Source organism: Sebastes fasciatus, chromosome 12, assembly GCF_043250625.1.
Source record: "Sebastes fasciatus isolate fSebFas1 chromosome 12, fSebFas1.pri, whole genome shotgun sequence".
NCBI classification, from domain to species: Eukaryota; Metazoa; Chordata; class Actinopteri; order Perciformes; family Sebastidae; genus Sebastes; species Sebastes fasciatus.
Window position 1 is genome coordinate 29,240,908 of NC_133806.1, and position 14,955 is coordinate 29,255,862.

Genomic DNA, 14,955 nt, shown 5'->3' on the forward strand with positions numbered 1-14,955 from the left:
TGTTGTCTTTGTTTCTGCTATTGCGTCATCTAAAATCTGTTTATGCCTTCCACTCTGAAGCACTTAGTAATTTTTATTATACTGCATTTCTGTAGAGACCCGAAACATCATTGAATTAAGGATGACAATGCATTCATCATGCTGGTGCTGCATAGAGGATGCGGGGTCACGGCTGTGCGGCCTCAGTGCTCAGACAGTTTCTTTGTGAAGCCTCAGGTTTGATATCAGTCTTGTGGTCGGAGAGTGAAGGCTGTGGGCGTTAGTCTGCTGCGTTGACATGATTGACGCATGTTGTCTGTCAAAGCATATACACATTCATATACTGAGTGCTGGGATGTAAACGGGAAGGACCACTTACAGCGGTAACAGCTTTAAGATGCTCTACGCCGTAGAGTCTACGGTACATCTACATACTGTATGGCTGAGAAGTGTAATGTATATTTTCATGTTTTTTTGTCAGCCACGGTGTAATTACACTGCATAATTGTTATACATACTGAACTAACTTGTTTTTTACTTCCTTATGCATTTTATTGTCATACGAAAATCATCTTTTGGAAATCCGCATATTTGCTTTCTTTCTGAGAGTAATGTGAGAAGAACCATATCATTCTCATGTCTCTGCAGTAACTGCGCAGCTAGTCGTAATGTGGATAGCTTAGCTTCGCTTAGCAAAAGACTAGAAGCAGGGGAACGCCTATTCTGGCTTTGTCCAAAGTGAAAAGTACCCATACCAACACTAAAGATCAGTGATTAAAGGGCCAGTCTACAGTATGTTGTCTTTAGTGTATATTTACCAGTGGGCTACCTACGGGTCTGAAAAGTGAAGCCAATGCTGAAGTGCCTTAATCTTGCATTCTTTCTAATAGCCAGCAGGGGGCGACTCCTCTGGTTGCAAAAAGAAGTCTGATTTTATAGAAGTCTATGAGAAAATGAGCCTACTTCTCACTTGATTTATTACCTCAGTAAACATTGTAAACATGAGTTTATGGTCTCAATCGCTAGTTTCAAGTCTTCTTCAATACATAATTATGTTTTTTTAGTAAATTATGGTCCCATTTAGAGTCAAATAGACCATAAAGCAGGGGATGCTTTAGGGCGTGGCTACCTTGTGATTGACAGGTCGCTACCACAGAGTTGTCCGGTCTGGGAGTTGTCTGTGTTTTCGTCTTACAACTTTAACCCTTTCACGGTGTGTTTTCAGTTCATCCAAGTTAACTATAACCTTTTTAGTTGCCTAAATATGTCTTATTCAGCGTTCGGTTGTGCTTAGCTCCACCCTCTCTTGTCATTTCTGGTTGCAAAAAACCAACATGGCGACGGCCAAATACCAAGATGGCGACGGCCAAAATGCCAAACTTGAGGCCTCAAAATGTCAGTCCACAAACCAATGGGTGACGTCACGGTGACTACGTCCATTTCTTATGTACAGTCTATGATAATTACCTGAAACTGAGAATCGTTGTGTTTTTGTTAGCTTAGAATGAGCCGTTTATATCTACATAGGGAGTGGGTCCTCTTCACGGAGTCCACCATGTTGCACCGCCATGTTTCTACAGTAGCCCAGAACAGACAAACCATACACTGACTCTAGATAGGGCCATTTTCACGTTGGCCACCGTAGTTCTCCTTCATGCTTGGCACACGGGAGAAGTTTCAATTGGTTGCAATCTGCAACCTCACCGCTAGATGCCACCAGATCCTACACACATGATCCGTTAACATGCTGTCTCAGCATTTACAGGACTAAGAGACTGCTTCTACAGCAGTCTTTATGATAGGCTAACCATATCCTTACTCTAGCAACATACTTAACATAAAGACATGAGAGTATTCCCCAACATGTTCTTTTCCTTCAAACCATCCCAACTGTGTTCCTACTTTCTCTTTCTTTTCTTTCCTTTTTTTTTTGCTTGGCTTGTGTTTGCTTTCTCGCTTCCAGTCTCTCTGTCTGTCCTTAAAGGACTTTATTGACTCCAACGCTATGTATTAAAAAAAAAAAAAACAATAATGAAAAAACTGCCATTTTGAGAAATGTCCAAGTTTATTGGAAAGGTACAATTGTATCAAAGTCAATAAAGAAAAATCCCACACTCAGCTCTTGCTCAGCATCATCCCATACGTCCCTTGTGTAATAAAAGACTGTATTAATGCTTATTATGTAAGATTGGAAGAAGATGAGACATTGAGCTCTTTCTAAGCACCACATAATTGTATTGATTCATGTTTAGGTCTTAAAGGATATTTGTTACAAAAAGCCTGAAACAAAAAGAGCAGTGGATATAATGTGTGATGGAAAGATAAACATTCATTACACCACGGAGATAGGATGTAACATGTGTATCAATACGTTGGCACCATATTTGGCTTAAGTATGTGACATTAACAGAGTCAGTGTGACTCTTGTTAATGAGTCCCTCCTTGCACAGTTAATTACATCTTCATTGGTTCCTAATTCGTCCATGTTACTCCTATGGACTCCAAAAGGTTGCACCCATTTAACCACACTAACGTCTCGCACCTCGAATGATGCAATATGTCCCCAGCTCGTAATTTAACCAACAAATTATTCATCTACTGCGTCTCCTGGGGGGAGAGATTCATTATCCAATTTAGCATACTTGTGGAACGGGCTATGTCAGGTGATAAATGAAGAGTGTCCAGGGAGAGGACAGTTTTACAGCCGATAGAGAGCGTGCCGAACCTCTTACCATCTTTGTCGGATTTAAGGTGTCCATTTGGCTCTAATTTCCTCCCATCCCATAGTGCATTGCTGTATCTGTCCGCAGTCTGATTCTAAGCCCGTCGTCGGGGCGAAGGGCTTATAGAGCAATCGTTGTGCTTTTGTGCTTCCGTTGTAGCCGAGTGATTCACGAGAGGCTTTTTTAGGGTAATGATGACATATTTGACTGTGTCCGAGTTTAAAAGAAATCAATTAACTCCTTTTTGAAGAGTTCAGCACAGATAATAAAGCGGACACTAACATGACAGAGCGTTTGTGTTGTTTATTTACCCGACGATGCCTCAGTCTCATAGCCTCTCTTTCAGTATCCCTGTCAGGTTTATTGTGGGCTCAACCTTCAGCGCAAGGCTGGGCTTTATTATTTTAATAAATTGCCTCGTATGAAGAGCGCACTGGTGCATGTCTGATGCATGTCCCTTCCTCTTCCCTTCCTCCCTCACCCTCTCTCTCTTTCTCATCCACCACCGCCGTGTTTTTCCTCCCGCCTGCCCTCTTCCTCTCTTCTTCTGTACCTTGACATTAACGGCCCACTTGCTAGGGAGTAAAATGAGATGCATTCATAAAGGAAGAAGAAGAGGAAGGTGAAAAGATTTAAGGAGCTCAGCAGACGGATGTGTTCTTCCCACTAAGCCAGTGGTCATCAGTCGTCGGGGGGCCACCCAGCCTCTCGGGGCGGCCTCAGACAGCGCAGACACCCACGGAGGATAGATGACCGTGAGCGGGGGCAGTGGAAGTAGCGGGGAAAGATAGCCCGCTCTGACGCCACCGGTCATCGATCACAACCAGCCACCCTGTAGAGCTGTCCTGAGAGAGAAGCCCAGGCAATAACAGTGGGTTGAATTGTCTCGGCGGCGGGTCAGAGTCAGACTGGATGGCGCAGCAACACCTCAGCCATCACCTCCTTGTTTTCTGTCTCTTTGCAGAGACTTAACATGAAGGCATTTAGATAGAATACAGAGGCTCATTTCCACACTCTGGCATCATTTACTAACTGGAGACTTTTTCATCCAGCGAGCTCTTTTGGTATTTATTTCACTTTACATAAAGCTCTCATAGCAACAAAAGATCCACTTTTTAGATGATTCATTTGGCTCCTTTGGTCGCAAATATATTTTGTGCCTCCTACCGTTTACTTTAGTGTGTTATATAGTGTTTTTGTGCATGTAAAAAGTCTGCAAAAGCCCAAAGTCCATGCCAAAGGGAGTTACTCTCCTCCACAGAAACACTACCCCTGAATTGCCTGAAACGCTTCGCTTGAAGTCCCGCCTTTTCTGCTGTAACGCGGTGATGTCACCAGGTAGCACATTTGCACAAAACCTGACTAGCGGCTAGTTTGGCACGGCCTCAAACAAAGCTAGTTAGAGCGGAGCTGGAGCGGAGTCTGAAGAGTTTGGTTTGGTTGACCAATCACAACAGAGTGGGCCAGCTGACCAATCAGAGCAGACTGAGCTTTTCGGAGCTCAAACAGAGCAATTTAGACAGAGGGTGAAAAGAGGTGTTGCAGCACAGTGAGAAATGAGAAAAGTAACGTGTTTTTTGAACATGAAATAATGTAAACATTTTCTAGTAGAAACCCAAACTACACCACAATAAGTATGCACCTGAAAATAACTATAATAGGTCCTCTTTAAAAAAAAATGAAGAAAAACTCTTGGCCAGGGCTTCCTGAATTAGTTAGAGGGGAAAACCCAGATGCATAAAAGAGCAAAATTGACTGTGACAAGCGGCTTATCTTCTAAAATTAGGAGTGTCTCTGATGTGATTATGTTTTTTGTTTGAGTCTTATTTTTTTCTCATGGCAGGATAATATTGTAGTGGATGTTTCAGTACTGTTGTGAGTAGTTCCTGTGGAAGCTATAGTTCCATTTGCGAGTCTTGAGCTTTGGACACAATATCCATGACCCTGTAGCGTTAGAAGCACCTTTTTGGTAGCAGTTGGGGATGGGACGCTGCCTTGGAAGTGATTGGTCACTTCAACTCCCTCTCTCATGTTCTGATGTACAGGCCAAGGCCAGTGGTGGTCTGTATAACTGTATGTCTCCTTGATGGTCCACTTAAAGGCCGATTTTTCACATCACTCAAACACTTTCGGCCTGAAAGTTCATTCTTGTCCTTACAAACAGCAGCTTGTCAAAGCAAATGTCTACACAAGGTTAAAGCTTTTACCCTTCCACAGTGGATGGAGTTACTCAGTTGTCGTGGAGATGGTTTGATGACATTTATGTCATGTAACTCTTTCTTTTCACTAGACCATGAGGACGCCCTGTTGTTCCCAAGTGTGCTTTGGTTTCCCCCATCTGATCACATTTCTTCCCAAAGTCCAAAGATCAGGTGAAAGTCTAACTCGCCCGTGTTTCGTGAGTGTGGATATTTTTAGCTCTCTTTTGTGTGTTAGCCTGCGATTAACCTGTGACTTCTCTGGGGGTGTTTGGTCGGCAAGATAGATGTTTACCGCTCAGATATGTACAGTGTTCATGCAAAATATAGAAAACTGATAAACAACATGTGAGTGACAGCAGTCACAGTTACGCAACCACAATGTTGAGTAATGAAACGGCCCGGTTCCTCCAGATGATCTGGTGATTCAGCTCGGCTTTGTCACTGTCTTAACAGGCGCCGCACAACATTTGATTCATGTGTTCCCTCTTATGAATATTTGGGCCCTGCCGGTAGAGTGAAAAAAACACGTTCATTTGTTGTAGCGTTGACAGCTTTTGAGAGGCGAAGCTTCACTTCCCCGATGAGAGAGCCTCGGAGAGGTTGGGATTTTCTGACAAGGGCTGTTAAACACCTGTGATTGCCGCCATTGTCTGGATCCCTCAGCCGGATTCCTCCGGCAGCAGCTAACTGTCTTTTATTGGTCGTCATCTTGTTTACGCCTCTTGTACAGGCTGCGGGATAATGGAGCAGAACGCTCGTGAAACGCAGGACAATGCTGTATTTACACTCCCAAGAAATGCCATGCGAGATCCGCCACTTCTGAGAAAACTATCAAGCCCATCTCTTTCGCCTTACATATCTCAATGAGCTGTCCCAATTACCACACACTGAAAGGCTTGTTTGTGTTTGCCAGCAGGTGCGTTTGCGTCGCATGAGTGAACTCCCCTATAGTGATTTCAACTGTAAACGGGAAATGTGTACGTTTGTGTGTGTGTGTGTGCACATGCTAATACAGCCGTTCCGGTGCACACATACTGGTGCTGCAGCTCTGCTTATGTAACCCCGTTTGTGTAGTCCGTCCATCCGTTGACAGTGGCAAAGCGGCAGCTCCCCAGCGGTCTTCGTGTTTGTTGTTCCGTAATGAAAGCTTTCCTCTCCTCGGGATTAGGCTGCGGCCTACCTGGCTCTCAATGGGAAACTGCTGAGATTAACACTCGCTCCCCAGTGCACCCGCTCTCAGACGATGACAAAGCCTCACACACAAGACCCTCTCAGGGCTCTCGCTGGCAGCTGCTGACACCAGGAGGTTTTTATATGGCTTCTTGTATAACGAGACTCCTCCACTTTACAGTCATTAAACGGAGCGATTCCCTCTACTGGTACATCACTGCGCAAGTGCTCATCTGATCATATTAGAAAATGAACGAAAACAGAAAGGTGGTGTTATAAATTGTGCATGCACTGCAAACATGCTCAGATTAAAGGATGGTGTAAATACTCCTACTCAGAGGAAGTTTAATGACCTATAAGCCACAAACAAGAAGGGCAATTTGCAAAATATCAGAACACCACAATGGATGTCAGTTAACTAATTGGTTCCAAAGTCTCTTTAATCGCCTATAAAATACAGAAAACGGACAATACATCAAGCATGCTACCTTAAGTAGAACAAAGTGTTGCATAATTTCCATGCAATGAGGCTCATGTTGTTGGATGAGCACAGAGGGAATTCTTTCATTTTCCCTCTTTGGTCACACTAAAGCTTAATTAGAGAGCGAAGGACTTCTCTGAGGATATGGGCTTTCATAACTAGATTCAGCTTTATGTTTGGGTCTGCGCTGCTGGAAAGTATATCTGTCAACCTATGAGGTTGAAACGCAGAGAGAGAGACGAGGAAGCTAGTCAGCCTCCCTCTGAGGATGTTATGGATGATTTGATGGCCGCTCTGGGCAGCTGTACAACAACACAGTATATCACGCAGCTACAAGGCCCTGTGGGGTGGCACTGGGCCAGTCTGAGACCTGTCTAAATACACTGTCCAAGTGCCAAGTGGACCAGAAGGGCCCTGTGCAAGGTCAGAGAGGAACAGAGGGCCAAGTAAAATCCCCTGACTGCAAGTCCATCAAGGGGTCTCGTACATCAGTGTCAGAGTTGTTGACAATTGTCTTTGAAATGTCAGTTAAAATCAAGAGAACAAATTTGAAGATATTTTACATACATGCATAGTGCTCTAGCCACATAAGACTAGTTTGACTGGTTTACATGCTGCAGGTTATGTGCAAATAGGTTTCAAATTAAAGTTTCACAGTTCCAAAACTCATCTTCAAAATTCCAAATGTAGATGAAAATGATTTGAATCGGTGGGTTTTCCTACAGAATTCCAACACAGCTGAAGTGCTAATTTTGATAATTGATCCATCATTCAAGTCATTAGTAGACAAATTTATTAACTATTTCTTGAATAATCAATAATATATAGGCTATCAACAGATGAATTAATAATGAAAGTAGCCACCCACTCTGTTGTGATAGGTCAACTGAACCAAACTCTTCGCTCTCTGCTCCAGCTCCGCTCTAACTAGCTTTGTTTGAGGGGGTGCTGAACTAGCCGCTAAGCAGGTATACAAATGGGTTACTTGGTGACATCACAACGTTACAGAAGAAAAGGCGGGACTTCAATCAAGGCGTTTCAGGCAGTTCAGAACAGGGTTCTTCTTAAATATTAATCTTGACATCGCGATGATTTTGATAATCGATCCATCATTTAAGTCATTGATTAAGGAGAATTCCAAGCATTCACTGATTCCAGCTTCTCAAAAGTAAGAATTTGCTTCTTTTTTCATATCACTTAATTATGATAATTAATTATCTTTGGGTTTTGGACTGTGGGTTATTCCTATTTTTTCTGACATTTAGTAGGCTGATTTATTAACTATTTCTTGAATAATCAATAAAATACAGGCTACCAACAGATGAATCGATTATGAAAATAGTCGCCCTACTCATTTGTACAAGACTAAAGTTGCATTCAGGGTACACAAAAGCAGATTTTAGGCGTGAATAAGAAGTTGGGGAGGAGCAGCCATCCTTACTTAATAAAAAAAAACAGAATAAGTTAATTTAACACATTTAAATATATTTATATTTTTGCAAAGGATTTGATTGCTGCTGCTCTCTTCACCTACACTATTTTCACTGAGGGAGGACACTGAAGCATGCACTACCCAGTGAAACCAGCAGATGGAGCACATTCAGTATTGAATAAAGCCCTGACTCAGGCTCAAATTGGTTCAATGTACTCAATCACAACAGCTGTTTCAACCTCAGCAGACAGCAGGAAGGAAACACAGGTACTTCCCCTGTCAGCTTGAAAAGAAATGCATCCCCACTTTGCCTATTTCTGATGTGAATGTGTGATCAAATGTAAACCATGTCCCCCCCCCCCCCTATTTTGATCACTTCTCTAATTCAGCTGAAACATTACTGGATTTATTTACGCTCCTGACTCCTGTCTCACAAGTGGAGCTGCCCATCAGATGAATAATGCATCACAGTCTTTTCAGTTCACTACCTGAGTCTGCTGCCCAATTATTACACCCGGTTCTGGTCCGTTGGTTTTTCACTTTTCCCACATTCATTTACAAATGCCATCTCCGTTTGATCTCTCACTAGACGAGCAGCCGCATCACATGTCACAGGTCTCAGAGTTTTCTCACTATGCCCTTTTGAGTCACAAAGGGGCGCAGAAGTGTGCTTTGGCTCCGGATGGGGAAGTCTCAATTTATTAGGATGTTATTATGGTGGGAGTCAGATGGATGTCATTCCTCTTGGGTGCCATAAAGCCCCACACTTGATGGCTATGAAATACCCTAGCAACAGTCTGGAAAATGTTGCGGCCTGAGCTGGGTTTTTAATGCATTTATTAATTAGTTTATATGTAAAGAATTTTTGAAGTTCATTTTCATACCCATGATCTGAATTATAATAACCTTTAGAATCGGAAAACTCATAATTAATTTCAAATTAAACGTAGGCCTATAGAAATAGCCACAGAATTAGTCAATTAATAAACAAAGAATAAGAAAGTAAAACCTTATTGTCAATTCAAAATGTTGCCTTCCAAATGTTTATAAGGAGATGTGTATATTTTAGAATGAAAAACTCCTGATTCATTTTTCTTTTTCTTGGATTTACTGAAAGGTTTCTCTTATAAACTGAGATCCTTGGCAGTAGAGGTAGTCTCACTAATTCGGTCTTTGCTAAACCAAAATATTTTCACTTTTGGTTCTTCGGCATTGAATCAAACAGCCTATGGGTACCGGGTCATTCCTGTTATGCAGCAACATTTTGCGCTCATAACTTTTGAAAAAGATGGATTTTTCATGTTTTTTTACATTATATAAGAAGAATATTGACATGTTAAACTGTCAGGAAAACTTATCGTCAAATCTCAGGCATTCAAATAATAATCCTTATGGGTGGACTGGTTTATATAATAATATACTGGTTTATATGATCTAAGTCTACAATAGCTCTGCGAGGGATCCAGAGTTACAGCAGTTAGCTACCCTTCTATACATAAACACAACTTTAAGCGTTCAACAATAAGATTAACATAAGACAAAAGTGAAAGTTTATGCTCACCCTACTTTACTCTTTTGTGTTCCCTCCCCAAAAATGATGTCACTTCCTGAAAATGGTCTCAATGGAATTGAAGTCCCTACTACTACTACTACTAACTAACTAACTACTAACAGGGTGGAAAATAACTGTATACACACATATATATGTATATATACACACGTATATATACATATACATGTATATATATATATATATATATATATATATATATCTGTGTATATAAATACAGTATATGTGTGTGCATACTGTATATGTATATATACATGTACTGTATGTGTATATATGTATATATACACACATATATACATATATACGTATATATGTACATACACGTGTGTATATATACGTACATATATGTGTGTACATATACACATACACATACTGTATATACTGTATGTATATATGTACATGTATACATCTATATCTACACTATATCTATATATACACACATATATACACATATATATGTATTTACACATATATACGTATATACACACATATGTATATACATGTTTATATACATACATATGTACAGTATATATGTACACACACATACATATATACAATTTACATACAGTATATACATACATACACGTATGTATATATACGTATACGTATGTGGATGTATACATATACATCTATATATTTCTATCTATCTTTCTATGCATAATTCTGTGTTTATGTGATAATTATATATTTAATTTGATTTTCTAATTTAAGACATTTGTTATAAATATTTTAAACATTTTAAAGAAAATATGTGGTATGAAGTAATTTGTGGAGACTTTTTGAGTTTGACATAAACCTCCATGTGTCAGCAGCTGGGTAGATGTAGGCCAATAGGGCAGTAGTAGTAGGGTGAAGTAGGGTGAAGCAGAGTGAAGTAGAGTGTTGTGGTGTAAACGGAGTGTGTGGACACACTGAGCTGAGCTGCGGTGCACAGCTAGTCGAGCTCACACCACAGAGCAGGGCAACAAAACCAGAGTTAGCGCCTGTTGGCGGATTTGAAATAGTTCCTGTTGAGGAATGTGTAGAGTGTTCGAGGCTCTTCTCACCAACACAACACCATCTCTCTGAGCTGGTGACTCTTTACCAACACGGCGGGTTGAGCAATGACAGCGGGCTTTATAACACTTTGAAAACTTAGTTTCTAGCTAACCTAGCAGGGTAACGTTAGCCTTATGGACTACATCTACTCGTTTACGGGCAGCGGCGCTGTCAGAGTTGTCAGGGACGCGATCTCTCAGAGACTGTGGCCTGGACCTGGACCCGAACCTGGACATGACACTGTCCAGGTTCAACAGCACCCCGCTAAAACAACACACCACCGTCACACCGACTACTCCAGAACAGGTTAGTCCAACATTTAAAACCGTTAAATGATCAGGAGACTACAGGAGACTCCGCCAACTTTACAGAGAAAACAAACATTGCTTCATGCTTTCCTCCAGGGCTCAGTGCCAAACCCCTTTTAGAAACCGTTCAGTTTAACGTCTCCTCGTCTCTTGGATACTTCCCTTATCGGTAGGACAGATGTTAGGATGTAGAAATAAACATTAGATGCCGGCCTTTAATTCGGCGATGTTTTATCAACTAAGTAACTAAGTGTTGCTTATTCCAATACTATCTCAACTTCTAGTCTACCAGTACGGAGTTATTTCCGCAGTCCTGTCACTCAAACCCGCTGAACATTGACTACTGTGACCAGCATTCATGCAAAAGTTGAGTTTATTGAAGTACAGCTGGCCTGTGTTATTAAATCAAACTGCATTCACCAGAATAAGTAGACAAAGATTATACATATGACACCATAGGACGTAGTAACATTAAAAGATGTTGAACGGTTTGCAACTCTCAAACAAAAACACACCCTGCTGCTGCTGCTGTCAGTAGCAGTGCTGTCAGCTGAAATGGGAACGTTTGATTTGACGTTATTTGTGTCTGTGGTGTGAAACAGTCATACTGCAAGTATGCAAGTATGTAAATGACAACAGTAGAGATAGATAGAAGGTGTCCTTATACCTTTATTGCTGAACTAAAGCTCCAAGCTGATGAATCCATAGACTATATGGAGCCCTTGTCTGTTAATACCCGTTTCATTAATTGTACATTACATAAAACTTAAGATTCATTTGTTTCCGTTTCTGAATGTGCAATAGTCTGAACATGGGGTCACAAATTATGTTATGCAACACTTGCTGTTGCACACATAAAGGAAGACTTCCTGTACAGCGTGTTATTGGACAGAGGGTCCCCGTCATAGATGTTTTAAAGGACCCATATTATACAAAAAAGTGAAATTTTCATGTTTTTTTATTATAAAGCAGGCTTAAGTCCTTTATAAATACTGTGAAAGTATCGAAACGCTCAATCCACAGGGAAATATACACAGCCCGTATTCAGAAACTCTGCATTTGAAACAAGCTGTCAGGATTTCTGTCCATTTGTGATGTCACGAATATACAATTTTTAGACACTTTACACAGATTTAAACGTAAACATTCTGAATGTGTTCCAGTTTATTTCCGGTTGCAGTGTATGTGAATGTCATCAGCTGACAGGAAGTAAACATGGACCCAAGCTGTTGCCAGGCAGCGTAATTCTGTTGCAATTTCGTCGCAATTCCGTCGAAATGCGCTAAAACAGAGCTTTTCAGACCGAGGGTAAATACAGGCATATTCAGGCTGACAGTATGAGGAAAATAAAGTGTTTTTTGAACATTACAGCATGTAAACATGTTCTAGTAGAAACACAAAATACAAGTATGAACCTGAAATTGAGCATGATATGGGACCTTTAAAAGAGCTGGATACAGCGTTGGAGGCGGGGCCCCGTTCATTCCTGTGAGAGTTGCTCAGTGGCGCATGAAGCCTAAATGGCTCGACTTCCGTCTGGAAAAGTACCCGGATCTTGGCGGAGTAGCGTCCGAGATGATTGGCGGAGTAGCGTCCGCTCAGTCACATGACTTGGTCACGTGGTCCAACGTCAAGCCGTCGTCACGGCTTGCGCTCCAGCCTTGGTCTGGGTCTCTCTCACATGAACGGAGGAAGAGAAATAACTCTGGATTCAGCTATTAGTGCGTTTTACAACTTAAAAAACTTAATTTTTTAAATTAGGGCTATTTAGGTGTTCGTACTGGGAAGTTGATTCACCTCAAAAAAGATTATCCCCTGAGTTACAGACGTCTCTTTCCGAATGTAAGTCTATGGGAAAAAGTATTTTTGGGCCCTATGCATCACGTGACTGACACGGAAGTTGCAGTACCGCCGTCTGGACACTACAAAATTCGAGATCGACGACCGGCGCTCTTCCTGAGGGCTTGGTCCCCATGATGGCTTCCCTGCCTGATTTTCTATTTCTGAACTGATGTGAACTCAACAAGTCAGCTAAGTTCACGTCCTCCATGTTGGTTGCACTCTGCCTGTCCAGTTGTCCTGTTGTGAGGACACACCGCCTGTGACCACTGAGGCATTTCAAATATTTCAGTTCAGCAGGCAGTGCATGCTTAAAGCATCCAGTCAGTGAGTGAACAAGCATGTCCTCAAGGCTTTTCACATCGGGGAGTATCTCCATGTTAATGAAGATTGGATTTTTCTTTCCCCCTTTCTGCTTTGCCTCCCGCACATAATTTATTATGAAACCCATCAGTGTCTTCTCTGACTTTGAATTAAAAGCTGAGAAATGTGGCGCCGTTGAAATGAAAAGCAGAAAGGGATCTGAGCTCTCGGCCACACGGTCCGTCGAAATATCACACGCTATTAGTTAGCATTAATTGGTTGTTCTGAAAACACAGAAAGTTGCAGTGTGAGGGACACTCACCCCCGCTCTGGTGTAATGTACGGGGGGTTTGCAGCTCATGCAGAGTCATCAGGCTCCAGAGCTGGGTGGCAGGCAGGTTAATTGTTCGATCTAATTAGGACAAAGATTAATCAGATGCATGCTCTGCTGCTCTTGAAACGCCACGGATGGCAGTCAGGTTCATTAGCAGTCCCCGTGCCTCTCTCTTCCAGCAGCAGATTGGACCACGGGGGCGGATTGTGTCTGCAGGCTACTGCCCTGCTCAGGGGGAAAGAATGAGACTAACTAGACGTGGAGTCAGGTAGTGGACGTGGTGTTAGAGACGAGTTTGGGCGCCGAGGTAGTGAGCGAAGCATGGGCGCGAGCACTGCACTGTTTGACAAGTAGGGCCAAGTAGCACTGCCCACTCTTAAACCTGCAGTAGGCAGAATAGTTTTGGCGTCATTGGGCAAAAATTCCATAATAACCTTTCAGCATATTGTAATTCAAGTGTTCTGAGAGATAACTAGACTTCTGCACCTCCTCATTGCTCTGTTTTCAGGCTTTAAAAAATCTTAAAAAGCCCGTGATGGGAGACTTCGGCCAATCACAGGTCATTTCAGAGAGAGAGAGCATTCCTATTGGCTGTGCTCTGGCTGGTGGGCGGTGCTTGGTATTTCTTAAACTGATCTCAACATGGCTGCCGGGTCACAAACTTTCTAATTTTAAAGCTGAATAGTACACTACAAGATGATTTTCTGAAAACATTTGAGGCAAGAAATAGGCATTACAGTAACAGAATACTGATTCATATTTGATCAGCGCTGGCTAGTTTGACCGTTTGGGTGGAGGTCGCGAGACAGACACTTTTTAGCAACCGCCTTTTTCAAGACTTAACCACAGACCTTATTTCAGGCATCCAACTAAAAACCCATTCAAAGAACCCATTGACTTCCAAACGAGCGAATCGGAAGTGCTAAAATGCTCATTTCCGGGTTTTAGGACTCAAGCCTGCAGCACACTATACAGTAGATCCCCCGAAATGTTACACACTGTACCTTTATTATGACACCTGAGCCAGCTCCATCTGCTGAATACAAAGAAGTATTTGCTTGTGAACTCGTGGTCACCAGCACTTTCCATGGCTTTTTTTAATGGACGGATCCATTTGTAGCATCAGAGTATCATAAACTGTGGCTAATTACCTCAAGCAAGCTTCTTTAAAGTTTGCATGAAGCTGAAAACTCTGTGAGGGAGGGGGTTTCACCGTGGGAACAGCACTGAGCTTTTGCAGGTTTATCGTGAATGCGTGTCAAAGTCTTGAGTTCACGAGGGTTGTCAGCGGGAAAGTTGTCGCTCTGTCTCGTCGTAGGGCAGATGGGTAGAAAAGAGAGAAGTAGAGATGCCGTTTTGCTTTCAGCTGCTTGGACAAGTGAATTCTGACATGCAGAACTGTAATGTGAAAGCTGTTGTTTCTTCTATGTCACTATTAACATCACACAGCTATCTTAGATAGTGGTTTAGCTGGGAAATGCAGTTAAAGACTGACTGCAAACTCCTGCAGGCTTACCTGCGAGGAGGCAAAAATATAGACACAATAGAGAGATTAACAGCAGGATCTAAGGTATCTA

The 14,955-nt window shown here is 42.0% G+C and overlaps 1 protein-coding gene across 7 annotated transcripts in view; it reads left to right on the forward strand.

Moving 5' to 3' along the window:
• The window catches only part of oxr1a (oxidation resistance 1a), a 186,959-nt gene that overhangs the window by 94,424 nt on the left and 77,580 nt on the right, over positions 1-14,955 (forward strand). Inside the window, exon 1 of one of the 7 annotated variants that reach the window (XM_074654605.1) lies at positions 10,385-10,900. The exons of 4 other annotated variants lie outside the window; for them this stretch is intronic. In XM_074654605.1, coding sequence (XP_074510706.1) covers positions 10,729-10,900 — 172 coding nt within the window. In that variant the 5' untranslated portion in view covers positions 10,385-10,728. Of the gene's footprint in view, positions 1-10,384; positions 10,901-14,955 lie in introns of those variants that run through there. 2 more of the 7 variants (XM_074654609.1, XM_074654608.1) reach the window with 2 other exon arrangements.